The sequence below is a fragment of the Xiphophorus hellerii genome, chromosome 18 (genome assembly GCF_003331165.1).
Source record: "Xiphophorus hellerii strain 12219 chromosome 18, Xiphophorus_hellerii-4.1, whole genome shotgun sequence".
NCBI lineage: Eukaryota > Metazoa > Chordata > Actinopteri > Cyprinodontiformes > Poeciliidae > Xiphophorus > Xiphophorus hellerii.
In genome coordinates, this window is record NC_045689.1 from 1,262,153 (window position 1) to 1,276,018 (window position 13,866).

Consider the following 13,866-nt stretch of genomic DNA (forward strand, 5'->3'; position numbering starts at 1 on the left):
CTCAGATGAGATTCTTCTTTCAGATAAAAGCTGAGTTTGGATTTCTGCAGCGTCATTTCCAGGCTGGAGAACCAATTAGCCCGCTGCTGCCCTCTGCTGCCCGCTGCTGCCCCCTGCTGCCCTCTGCTGCCCCCTGCTGCTTTCTGCACAACGCGACAGCTTCTGAACAACCAAACTGTCTCAGATTTCCCTTTTAACGCCTAAAACCAGACGAGTTTTGTGTTGTCCATCATTTTGTTCCAACCAATCATCAGTTATTAAAATAATAATTATGACATTCACTTGCATTTAATTTAGTTTAATATTCAACAAGCCATCACACATCAAGCAGATGAATGCATTTAACTGTTTCTTCACCGCTGACTGCAGCTCCAGGAACTACATAAAAACAATGAAATTAAATGATTGCACTTAAATTATGAACGATTCACTGAACAGTCTCACAATCTCCTGAATTGTTCACCAGTAATCACGTCTCAGGGTTGTGATGTTGATCTGGAGGGTGAATCCATTCTCTGCTAAAGAGTCAGCTCCAAAGGCAGTGCAGACAGTGCAAGAAAAACAATATAAATACAGGATCGTCTTTATTACCAGTTAAGTCCTGGTAGTATTCCAGTTCAACCATCTTAAACCTGTTGAGAAGAAAAAAGTCCGGGGCGGGGGGTGAGGACTCGAACTCAAGACGGCCATGTTGAGGTCCGAAGTGTCTGAATACGAACTGCAGCTCTAACCACTGCGCCACACAATGCCCCAAAAGTCGGTCTTTGTTCTTGAATTACCAAAAACATCCAGTTTCTTGAACATCTGCTGCAGCATCTGCAATGTTGCTCATTGTCTTTGTAGACCTGTGATTAGACCGCAGTATCCTCCTCTGCATGAACTTTTGGCAGCATCACTTCCTGCACAACCTGCTGATCTGCTTCAGCGGCCTGGTTTCTGCTGCGGCGAAAGAGCCTCCTGACTGTTTCTCTGAACGCAGCATCCAGGTTGAAGAAGAGAAGCGGGTCGAGGCAGACGTGGAGCAGGCTCAGGAACAGTGTGGACTCCTTCCCCAGAAACAGCTGCCTCTTGGTCTGGCAGTTCTTGATGACCTCAGCCTGGGCCAGAGTGTACGGCGTCCGCACCACATGGTAGGGAACGAAGCTGAGGGTGTAGGCCAGCGCCATTGCCGTCACACTCAGCACCACCCTCCTGGCATCCAGCCACAGTTTGGGGTCGCTGTGACTGTGCAGGAGTCTTTTGAGGGCCAGGGCGCTGGAGATGAGCACGGCTGCAGAGGCGTTGAGGAAGAGGGCCGTGTTGAGAAACACGGTCAGAGTGTGCCAGTGGAGGCTGATTTTCTCCTTCAAAGATGAACAGCTGAGGTACTTTGTCACCTGAACAGAGAAAGCAGAAACACTTTCAGTTAGAGGCCATGGAAAATCTAAAGGACCTTTGGGTCCCTTTACATCAGCCCTGTTTAGTCTGCCTTAATTGAACTCTGGTTCACTTGTCTTGTAAGTCTGGTTCTTTGTGGGAGGTGAATGCACACTTGGTCTCCGATGTGGAACAAAAGAATGAATTCTGGTCCATGTACAAACTTAGATCTTGGGTCAGTTGAAGTGAACTTTGGTTCTTCTGAGACCAAGACTGGTCCAGAACCCTCCATTCCTGGAGGGCTAGGCATTTGGGTTTAATTTTTTTTCATCCACCCAAACTGTCCACTGCATTGCTACAGCATAACTATAACTTCCTCAGCCAAAACCTTTTCAGTGTCACGTTTTACTGAGCTGGATTTCCTCTCCCATTGAAAACACCTGGTGTTCACTTCTCCTGTGGTCAGGGTGGAAATTTGTTTGGTCTGTTGTTATAAGACCGAAGTCAGACTCAGAAAACTTTGCTGCTGTTACAGGCGATAAGACCTCACTTCTATCATACATCTGATATCAGTAGAAGTTGTGGTACCTTGTAGTCCTTTGTGGGAAGCACCATATTGGGCACCATGATAAGCAGCAGCAAGATCCAGACCACCATCGTCAACAGCCAGGCGAAGCTGGACTCCTGCAGCCGCAGAGAGCGCGCCGTGTGGTGGTCCTGCAGCAGAACAGAGTCATGAAACCACAGTCACAGACACAGATGATCCTCACTGAATGTCCTGCTCTACCTTCAGGTAGCGGTCTACGATGATGAAGGCAAGGAAGGCAATGGATGCGTAAAGGCTGATGTATATGATGACGCCGCTGGCCTGGCAGTGGAACACCATGAGCTTCCATGATGCTGAGCCGAGGTCCTTAAGGATCTTAAATGGGAGGGCAAAGAGCAGCAGGATGTCGGCCACAAGCAGGTTGACCAGGTAGACGTAGGTGCTTTGCTTCTGCTGAGACACAACCAAGACATCCAGAATGTCAAACATCAAATTAAGTCAAACTATACCAGAGAGTAAGCCAGGGATCTGTGAAACACTCAGCTACTTCATTCCTCCATAAGCAACCATGGCTTACTCCCAGGTACTTCACTCCGTGGAGGTCCACACCTGCTGAAAGCGGACGTCCGCTGGACACATCTGCTCAAAGGTACATCTTTATGATTGCGTACTTTGTCGCACAGTAAACTGCTCGGCGTGTTCACATCTAACTCTTCTTTTTGTGTGACGGCGAACTGATAAGGTTAACACTCTTTAGCTGGACACACTTTAGCTGGACTACCACTACAGTGACCGCACTTACAGGTGTAGAGACTACCTTGGTGAGAAGACAGAGGGCTAGGAGCAAAACTAGCTCATCAAACTTGTTACTATCTACTTGAATTGTGGAAAATACAGAAATTTCAGTACGCGCAACCATGAAATCTCAACCGTCAGCAGAGAATGTACAAGGCTACATACTCAGGCCAGCATGCCTGAGTATGTAGCCTCTACTGTTGGTGAGATACGGTGAAGTGAAAAAGTGGTGGTCCTCTTATTTCTGTAATGTGTGTTTGATTTGTTTTCACAGTGAAATGTTTCAGGCCATCAAACAAATCTAAAAACAGAAATCACTTGTCAAATAAATGCATGATTATTGTCAGATTGTAGAATTGTGACATTTCTTTAAAAGTAACTGACAACATGAAGTAGGTAAAAGATCCCAAGCATCACATCGTACCCCAATCTAAAGAAAAAGTCATTGACATAAAGTTTGAGGCTTTAGAAATGCAGTGGAACATGGAGAGAACCTAAATACAACCAAAACAAATGTGCTAGCCTAGCGTTAGCAGGAGAAATGGCTCATGGCCTTTAGTCAAAGACTAAAGAGAAGAGGCCAGGAGAGACCGGGGGAGCGTCAAGCATGTAGGACGTGTCTGCCGGAGCTCCGCAGGAATGTGACTATTTAAACCTTTTTTAGCACGATTTATTGAAGTTTCTTTTACAGCTTTAGTTCATTACGTAATCTACATGACATTTATGCTCAACCTGTTTTGGTAATTTTATTAAACCATGGCAAACCGGGGTAAATCCGACACCTCGAAGGTAGGCCGTAGCAAACCACGCCTGTCGCCTGAGCCCGAGGCCGCTCCAGTACTCGATGCTAACGAGCATCTGCTAAAGCGTTTGGAGGAGATGCTGGAGGGAGTGCGCTCAGATCTTGTGAGTAAATTTGACGAAATTGTGTCCGGGGCTGTGAGAAGGGAGATTACGACTGCTCTTGCTCCGCTGGAAGCTAAAGTTACTTCACACGAACAAGCTATTGCGGACCTTGAGCGCCGGGCTACTGACCACGATGACAAGCTAACAACCCTTGGAGCAACCGTTGCTTCGCTAAAGGACATGGTGGAATCCATATCAAAGAAATGCGAGGACTTGGCAGGAAGGTCGAGACTGAATAATGTTCGGGTGGTCGGTGTGCCTGAAGGATCTGAGGGAAGCCGCCCAACGGATTTTGTGGCTACTTTACTTCAGGATTTACTGGGTTTATCCTACAAACCCGCGCTGGACAGGGCTCACCGGACCCTCCGTGCTGAACCTACGGACGGGGAACCCCCACGTCCCTTCGTCGCCAGAGTGAATATGTTTCAACAACGTAACGAAATCCTGCGTAAGGCTAGTGAAGCATCTCCTTTGATTTATAATGGGAGGAGGATTTCTGTTTTCCCGGATTTCACTGCTGCTGTGGCCAAAAAACGGTCTGCCTTTACTAAAGTTAAGAAGGAGCTGCACTGCTGTCCAGGTGTCAAATTTGGTCTTTTCTACCCGGCAATATTGCGGATTACTCTTCCAAATGGGCAAGTCCAGAGGTTTGAAGATCCGTCGCTCGCCATGGACTTTGTTGAGAAAAAGCTGAAAAATGCGGTGATCCCTGACTGTTTGAATGTTTGCCCTATGGCAGACATTTCCAAGGCAAATTTTTGCGTTTATGCGCGGGGACTGCTATGACTTTATTGACACTTTGGTTGTAGTATTTTGTCACGGCTAGTTTTTTGGCCCCAAGGACCATTAATGTAACTTGCACTAATGCTGCAGATTTGATAGTTGAGGTTGGCTTTCTTACACTTTAAGTATTGTCTTTGCACACTGGTTTGCACCCCCCTTTTTTTTTTCTTTCTTTTTTTTGTATTATAATTTAAGGGGAAGGAAGAGAAAAAAGAAAAAAAAAAGAAAATATTTTATTTATTCTTTACCAATTTGTTTATTGTGATTATTATTACTAGCATTATGTTTTTGGTTTTTTTGTGTGTGTTGAAATACAATATTGTGCACCTAGATTTTGTTTTTGTTGCATTCTGTTTGGAGGGTTTTTTGTTTTTTCTAAGAACTCTCCAAGGACCTTTTGTAGGTCGGACCATGGGCATTTTGTGGGGGGAGTGGGCTTCGCGCATCCCATTTGGGGGGATGCTTCTGCGAGATGTTCGGTTTGTTTGTTTACTAGGTTTTCTTTTTGTGTTGTGTACCTCCAACTCTTCCTTATCTTTTCTTCTGCTTAACCCTTTGTTTTATCGATCAAGCGCCCAGATTCTTTCTGTTACTTATATGTCTTATACTTTGCTATGGCTCTATTACTAGGACAGAACCTCCAATTTGCCAGTTTCAACTGCAAGGGGCTGAATAATCCTGTCAAACGCAGTAAAGTACTACATCACCTCAACCAGTTGGGAGCAAAAGTCATCTTTCTACAGGAGATTCATCTTAGGAAACAAGAACATCAGAAACTGAAGAAGAACTGGGTTGGCCAGATCTATCATTCATCTTTTTCTGGTAAGGCCAGGGGTGCAGCTATTCTTTTACACAAATCTGTCCCTTTTACTTGTGATCAGATTATTTCTGATCACAATGGTAGATATGTTATTGTCACAGGTTTAATTAGGGATATACGTGTTACATTAGCTAATGTCTATGCTCCCAACTGGGATGATGAAGCTTTCTATAGACGCTTTTTCTCTGAACTTCCGGATATGTCAACACATTATTTAATATTAGGCGGAGATTTCAATTGTTGGCTCAACTCGACACTCGACCGTTCTTCATCCAAGCCGGCCGTGCTTTCTCGATCGGCCAAAACAATTCATTCATTTATGCAGGAGTTTGCAGTATCTGATGCGTTTCGTTTTCTTAATCTTTTGAAAAGGGAGTACTCCTTCTTCTCACCTGTACATCGTACATTCACTCGCATTGACCTTTTTCTTATTGATAATAGGCTGTTACCATCCTTGTCCTTGTGTAGATATGATGCCATCGTTTTATCTGACCATGCCCCGCTTTTGATGGATGTTAAATTAGGCATGTTATCATCCCAACGTCCATTATGGCAATTAAACACACGTCTTCTCTCAAACACTGGCTTTATTGACTACATTTCGAAACAGATAGATTTTTTCCTGACAACAAATAGAGCACCGGGTATCTCTCCCTCCCTTCTTTGGGAATCATTGAAGGCTTTTATTAGGGGAGAGATCATTTATTTTATTCATTTCGAGAATAAATTAAGGAATGAGAAGTTGAATACCCTAAGACGACAAATTGCGCAACTTGATAATATGTATGCGGCCTGTGCTTCCCCAAATGGGTATAAAGAGCGTCTTTCACTGCAATCCGAATTTGATATACTCATGACCCACCGCACTACAGAACTTATGTTGCGGTCCGGGGCACAGTTTTTCGAACACGGTGATAAGGCCAGCAAATTGTTGGCACACCAAATCCGCCAGGTGTCTGCATCGCGTCAGATTATCAAGATTCAAACTGACACAGGTGTGACGACAGATCCCTGTCAGATTAATCTTGCTTTTGAGAAATTTTATAGGTTATTGTATTCATCTGAATCCACATCTACGGATGCTGACTTGGATAATTTTTTCGCCAAATTGGAAGTACCTACTGTTGATCAGGAAACGGCGGTTAACCTGGGTAGACCTATTACTTTGTCAGAACTTAATGCGGCTATGCGATCTCTTCAGGGAGGAAAATGCCCAGGCCCTGATGGGTACCCCTCTGAGTTTTATAAAGCGTTTTGGGATAAACTTGCACCACTCTTATTAGAAATGTATAATGATGCTTTTGTTGTTGGAGTCCTGCCCGAGACTCTTAATCAGGCCACCATCTCCCTTCTTTTGAAAAAAGACCCTCTTTGTTGTTCATCCTATCGGCCGATAAGCCTTTTAAACGCCGACTTTAAACTGTTATCGAAAGTTTTAGCTATGCGCCTTGAGTGTGTTCTGCCTACAGTAGTTCACTCAGACCAGACCGGGTTTGTTAAAAATAGACATTCTTTTTCTAATGTTAGGAGGCTTTTTAATGTTATTTATAATGATTCATCCCATAACAATCCCGAAGCCTTGATCTCTGTCGATGCTGAAAAGGCTTTTGACCGAGTTGAGTGGTCTTACCTCTTTTATATTGTCAAAAAGTTTGGTTTTGGTGAAGCTTTTTTGACTTGGATTAAGTTACTCTATTCTAACCCACAGGTCTCGGTTAGGACCAATAGCACTCGGTCGGAGTACTTCCTCCTTCATCGCTCTACAAGACAGGGATGCCCATTGAGTCCCCTGTTATTTGCCCTGGCTATTGAGCCGCTTGCCATCATGCTTCGTTCGAGTCCAACTATTGTGGGCATACGACGTTATAGTTTGGAAGTTAAGGTCTCACTTTACGCTGATGACTTACTTTTATACGTTTCAGATCTGCACAACTCTATTCCTGCTGCTTTGCACCTGCTTTCAGACTTTGGCCGGTTATCTGGGTATAAGCTGAATCTGGGTAAAAGTGAATTGTTTCCTATTAACTCAGCGGCCAGGGCTCTTCCGCTGCATGGCTTTCCTTTCAAAGTAGCCAATGACAGTTTCACATACCTTGGAGTTCGAGTTACGCATAGGTATGAGGACTTATTTAATGCTAACTTTTCTCCCTTGCTGTTGAAAGTTAAAGAAGACTTTGAGCGCTGGTCCTTACGTAAACTGTCTCTGGTAGCTCGAATTAACTGTGTCAAAATGAATGTTCTCCCCCGTTTTTTGTATCTTTTTCAATGTGTCCCAATTTTTTTAGCCAATTCCTTTTTTGGTCGGGTAGATTCTCTTGTTTCAGATTTTCTCTGGGAGGGGAAGGTCCCTAGATTGTCTAGACAATATTTACAGAGACCTAAGCCACTTGGGGGGGATGGCCTTACCGAACTTCAGGTACTACTATTGGGCTTCCAATATTGGGGTTTTGACAGCCTGGCTTCGGTGTGGCCCATCCTCTCCTGACTGGCTTGTAATGGAGACGAATTCAGCAAAACCTGTGTCTCTCGCAGCTCTCTTGTATTCACCAATTAAATCTTCGACTGTTGCTTACACAAAGAATAGCGTAGTTAAAACCTCTCTTAAGATTTGGACTCAATTTCGGCGTTATTTTGGTCTACAACTCCTTTCTCCATATGCTCCTATCGCAAACAATCATGTCTTTTCTCCCTCTCTCACAGACAAAACTTTTGTGATTTGGTCAAACCTTGGCATTCAGACCTTTAGGGATTTATTTATTGATGGTGTCTTTGCTACCTTTCAACAACTCTCTGCCAAATTTACTCTTCCATCTCGAGACTTTTTCAGATTTTTACAGGTGCGCAGCTTTGTTCATAGTAATTTTCCCACTTTTCCTAGGCTGCCTGAGGACTCTGACCTTGACTCCTTGCTTTTGCCCATTCCTAGGCTGAAAGGATCTATTTCAATTCTTTATACCCGCATAGCTTCGATCCGCTCTGAGTCTTTAGGCTCACTCAAGGCCCTCTGGGAGGAGGATATAGGAGAGGCTATCCCTGACGAGCTTTGGTCACGTATCTTAATACGGGTACACAAGTCTTCTATATGTGCTAGGCACTGTCTTATTCAATGCAAGCTTGTGCACCGCGTTTACTATACCAGGGCTCGTCTGTCTAAATTTTATAGCACGGTTTCCCCAGTTTGTGATAGGTGCCAACAGTCTCCTGCAAACCTTATACACATGTTTTGGTTGTGCCCCCAGCTGAAGAGTTTTTGGACAGAGATATTTGTTGTTATATCAGACGTGGTTGGCAGAAAAATTGATCCGAACCCCCAGAGTGTTTTGTTTGGGGTGTTTTCGGGGCCATCTCCTTTGTCCTCTTCCCAAGAAAATTCTTTGTCCTTTATGACCATTATTGCAAGGAGGATAATTCTTCTTAAATGGAAATCACCACAACCTCCTTCTTTCATACTCTGGTTGAGGGATATTGTTTATTTTCTTAAACTTGAAAAAATTAGGATGTCACTGCGGGGTTCCTCTGACAAATTTGTAGAGATCTGGCAGCCATTGCTACGATTGGTTGGTCAAGTTAATTTCCATTCTGTCCCAGTCTAGTCCTTCGTGTCTGTATCTGTCTGCTCATCCTGTGTCCTTTCTCTCGGATTTTCCTTTTCTTATGGTTCCATATTTACTTTCCTGGGCACAAACTGTACTTTCTTTAGGTGTGGCAGAATGCATCTTAATTTTTATTTATTTCAAAACATTTTTTTTTCTTGTGTGTGCCCTTGTTCTTATGACTTTTTCTTATTGCCTGGGAGTGATTGGAGGTCGTTTTGTTGTGTTTTTTTTTGTTTTGTTTTTTATAACTTAAGGGAATTGTATGGTTTGTTTTATATGTATCACATTGTAAATGTATGGCTATGCAATTCCTGTTAAAAACCAAATAAACAAAGTTTGAAAAAAAAAAAAGAGAGAAGAAGAGGCCTCAGTTAAGGTCCAATGTCATGATTTATCAATTAGAAACAGAGAAAAATGGCCTCCATGTGGGAGGTCAAGACCAGAACCACTACTGACCCAGAAGAAAACAAAGCTGATCCCACATTTACCAGAAAACATCTTGATGATCATCAAAACTTCTGGAAGAATGTTCTGAGGACCTTCCAGGAAGGCTTTGGTCTCAGAACCATAACACAAAATGATCGTATTTCTGAATACTGACCAAATATTTGTCCATTGTGATCGATAAAATCTGTCAAACTGGTTCTAGTTGGTAATCAGTGTTTATAGAGACACAGCAGGAATATCACTGAGAGAAATGGAAATCACAGCTTCAAGACGAGATCTGCTGTCCCACCTGAGACCTGCGGCTTTGGATGAACCCCCAGATGGACAGCAGGCTCCCAGGCAGGCCCAAGGTGAAGATGAGGATGTAGAGGACGATGAAGGGGCCCATCTGGTCGTTGACGATGCATGGGTTCTCTGCAGGTCCTCCTGTAGGGGTGATGTTGGAGGAGTGGAGCACCGTGATCAGCTCCATCTGACTCTAGAACACACAGGTTCCTGTTTGCTTCAGCACACAAAGAGGAAGAGGAAGCAGACGTCTTGTGGGTTTGTTGGCTGCTTACCGTCGTGATTGTAGGTTGGTCTTCTTCTGCTCAGCTACATGCAGCTTCACTTTCTGCTGGAAGAGATCACAGCTCTTACACATTTACAGATGATGAAGGCTTGATGACGCCACATCAACAACCGTTAACAACTGAATGAAAGTGGCTGGGATAACTTATTATCAACGACTGATTACATGGATCTGGGTATAAATCCGACCTGAGGTTTCTGGTGAATCATCTCTAAATGAATAAAGTGAATTAAATCCAGCTTGATGTTGGTTCTGCAGGATCATGGATTGGATCAACAGCAGCAGATCTAATCCTTTGGTTCTGTTGAGGTGACTCTGATTACGAAGCTGATGAAACTGTTTCAGCTAACAGGAACATTGCAGCCTTCAGATAACGCAGGGACTTCCTGAAACCTGATGGGTTGATTGGTCATGGTTTCCGATTAGTGGTGTCAGTAATGATGTCATCACCAGTAATGGTGTCATCACCAGTAATGGCCGCCCCCTCTAACGGTTTGTTCGTCCTGTTCCTGAGTGATGGCGGCGTTCTGCTGCCAATGTTTTTAAAGGTCATAATCCTCCTGAAGGCTTTGCAGCTTTTTCTGCTTAAACCATGAGATGACCTTTGCAGATTGAGCCTAATAACATGTTTAGAGCTGCCAAGTGAAGAAGAGTTGATCTGAAGCAACCTGATAAACTCAGTTCACAGCAGAATCAGCTGCTTGATCATCACACCTCTGCAAGCCTCAGACTCCTCCTACCTTCATGTTTTCCACTTTCTGAAGGTAAATCAGGTCAAACATGCTGCGGATAAATGAAGGTGTTTACAGTGTCTGGATAAAGTCTTCACAACCTTACATGTTTTACCTTTTTTATTGCCTTTACAAATCAGTCAATGTCACCAAAATGTGGCTTTTTAAGAAAAAGATTTTTTTAAAATGTCAAGGTGATAAAATAGTCCAGTCAGTTAGAGCTAGCAGTGTCTCGGTGAGTGGAATCACCTGAGTGCAGTGGTAAGTTGTGCTAACCCTAAATCACAAGTATTTAGCTAATGCTAATGCTAAATTGCTATGCCAACACGGTATTTAGCAGAAGCTGGTGTTGAAGCGCAATGTTCAGTTCAAATTATAAATGCTGTAGAAAGACTGTGACCCTCAAGCATCAATTTAATTTTGACATTTATTTGCTTTACATGTTTTAGGATATTTTGTTTATACTGTCTGTCTAATTTTGTCCATGTTACTTGTTTGACATGAAGATATTTGGTCAAATAAAAGTTTATTAATTAAAGAATTTTCAACAGTTAAAAACCAAAACTTCAAACTTTATTCCACTGAAAGTTTAGAAAACAGCCAAGAAAATTAGAATTGATCCTGAAAAGTTAATTTAAGGGAAACGAAGTGAACCAAACGTTTTCAAGGTTAGCAAAAGCATTAAAGTGTTGAGCTAAAAATTAGGTTTGCTAGTAGAGGAAGTGTGCTCACCTTTGCTGGATCAAGGCTGGACTAGAGTTTGCCCAAAGGCACGCGGGAAGAGACTGCATGGTGAAACAAAATAAAGTTTATGTCTGGAGTACATATTTATGAAATCACTTGTCTTATACTCCACGCTTTTATTTAATTGTCAAAACAGTTTTCACTTTGACACCAGAGTTTATCATGATTGACTTTAAAAGGCAATGAAAAGATAAAACTCTTTTTATAGGCACTGCAGATGATGAACGTGTGATCAGATCGGTTTCTGCTGAGGGGAGAAGAAGAAGTGAGCCGAGAGTCTGACAGGATGCAGATGAAGCCTCTGTGGTCTCAGACGAGCTTTTCGGCACGTCGAGGTGAAACAGAGCGTCTCCTCCTTACGTTCTGTAAAACCCTTAAATATGCCACTGAACACAACGATCAGCGATTTTCCACCAGTGACGCGTTCCAGACAGCCGTGGGTTAAAGGTCACCAGCAGCAGAAGCCACTGAAAACGCTCATTCTGCCCGATTTCTCATCACTGTCCCACTCGCTCAGACGGACGCACATGTCAGGAAGCCGTCGGCTGCTATGTGTCAGACGGGGAAACTTTGTTAAAAACAGCAAATGATCTGAGGTGACGAATCAGGTTTAAACTCATCAGAGCAAAATGAATCACTCAGACTGGAAGGAAGTGCAGGAAGTTTTCTAAATCTGAAACTCTCCAAATTAAAGTTTTATTTAGGAAAATTCATTAAAACTCCCTCAAAGAGACAAACTGAGGTTCACAGCTGCAGCGAAGACACAGAGTCTTCAGGTTAAAACCAGCAGAGGTTCTGCTTCGGCCACAGAGTGACGCTAAAACTGACCCAGAATTACCGTAAACAGAGAAATGAGGACTTGATGGCTGCTGCAGGTGAGACGACGGCTCCATCTTCATCCCTCTGCACGCTACTCTGCATATTCCTTCATTTTATCTCTTCATCACTTCTCTCTGTACAAACACATCTTCACACACCTCCTAATTTATGCTCAATTTCCCAGTAACACATCATTGACTTCCAGTCAGTGAGCTGAAACTGAAACATCCCCATTAAACCAGTAAACTCCTGAACTGGTCCAGTGATCTGATTGGTTGAATGTTTGTGGTTTAATGTTTCTTCTTCCTGGACCTTCCAGGTTCCTCTGCCATGTTTTTCCATCATTTATTTGCATGTGGAAATTAACCTTCAGAAACATGTTAAAATAATCACCAGAGTGAAACATCTGTCAGAACAAACTGCCCCTCCGTTCTCCTTTTAGACTCCGAGCCTCTCCTCGTTATCCGATCTACTTCTGATCTCAGCAGAGTCAAGTTAGACCTTCTTTACCTGCTGATCCGTACCGTCTCTGGCTCTCAGACCCCGCGTTGGGCCCCTGGGAACGTGGCCCGGTTCTCCTGGGCTCCGCGGGTGCGTTGGATTCGGTTGCTGCTGCAGATTGGCTGCTGCAGCAGCAAACTGTGGAAGGTGTTTTCCTGTATGAGAGAAAGCTGCTGTCGTCAGTGTGACCACAGACCCTGCCTCCTAAAACACACGCGCGAAAACACGCGCGCGAGCACGCGCACACACACGCACACACACATGTACATTCTGAGTTTTTCCCTGATGATGAATATTTAGTTTCATGTTGATTCTCTTAAATGTCAGGAGATGTTTGGATGATGGTGTCATCATATTTATCAGAAACTGATTAATATGAGTTTCATTGAATGAGCAGGAAATCTGTTGTCCTGTTGTTCCGCTCATGGTCACTAGGGGTCCTCAGTGCTTTTGCTCTAAACTCCTTTATCAGTTCACCTGTGATCCACCAGCCAATCACCATCCAGTATAAACTCTTTAATCTTCCCCAGTAATTCTCTGTTCTTGAATTATTTTGGATTTTCTGCTGTAATAAACGGTTTGGTTCTCCAGCTGCATCTCATCTTCTTTCATGACCTGAACTGAAATAATGAATGAATGAAACTGAACTGCATCTTCCAGAATGTGGTAAAACTTGAAGTTTTTATTAACAATCTAAGTGATGAAAACACAAAAACGTTGTAAAGACTTTTGAAATCCCATCAAAGTATTCCTGATAAACAGACTAAGTATAGATAAATATAACATATTGCACACAGATATGAATTTTCCAGAGATTAAGAATCTTAATTACAGAAATCAAAGTTTGAAAAAAGCTTTTTATGTTTTCTCAGGTTATCTTTATTTGAGATTAACAATAAACTGATAATCTGACATTTACTTAATGCAAGAGAAGACAACAATAAGGGTATAAATACTTTTTCCCAGCGCTACATTCACTCCTGTTTAGTGGACCAATCAGACGTGAACTTTGACTCTTCACATTTAAAGGAACCAGTGCAACTAAAACTCTGGAAAACGGGATTATTAGGTGATTATTGGGAGATTATGAACGAGATGAGGAGGTTTGAACTGTTACATCCACAACTGGAGCTTCTTCTCAGGAACTGAAACTACCTGCAGGAACTAAACAGAACCACGTCTGGAGGTTTTTCTTGATGTTCTGATCCAGTTCCTGTTCAGGACGTTCATCAGAAAAACAGTTTTTGTTG

At 43.0% G+C, this 13,866-nt stretch overlaps 1 protein-coding gene across 11 annotated transcripts; it reads right to left on the minus strand.

The window, feature by feature from the left end:
* Positions 1–282: 282 nt before the first annotated feature.
* Positions 283–12,813, minus strand: gpr171 (G protein-coupled receptor 171). Of its 11 annotated transcripts, none has more exons than XM_032545390.1 (7): positions 12,626–12,812; positions 11,285–11,337; positions 9,811–9,863; positions 9,540–9,728; positions 2,144–2,356; positions 1,945–2,073; positions 283–1,376 (listed from the first exon to the last, which is right to left on the minus strand). In XM_032545390.1, exons 4-7 carry the CDS (start codon positions 9,720–9,722, stop codon positions 852–854), a joined length of 1,050 nt encoding a protein of 349 aa, XP_032401281.1. In that variant the 5' UTR covers positions 9,723–9,728; positions 9,811–9,863; positions 11,285–11,337; positions 12,626–12,812; the 3' UTR covers positions 283–851. The 11 variants fall into 11 exon arrangements, with proteins under 11 accessions (XP_032401281.1, XP_032401282.1, XP_032401287.1 ...); XM_032545391.1 differs by having other exon boundaries at positions 9,811–9,866; XM_032545396.1 differs by lacking the exon at positions 11,285–11,337 and having other exon boundaries at positions 9,540–9,676; positions 12,626–12,813.
* Positions 12,814–13,866: the final 1,053 nt, after the last annotated feature.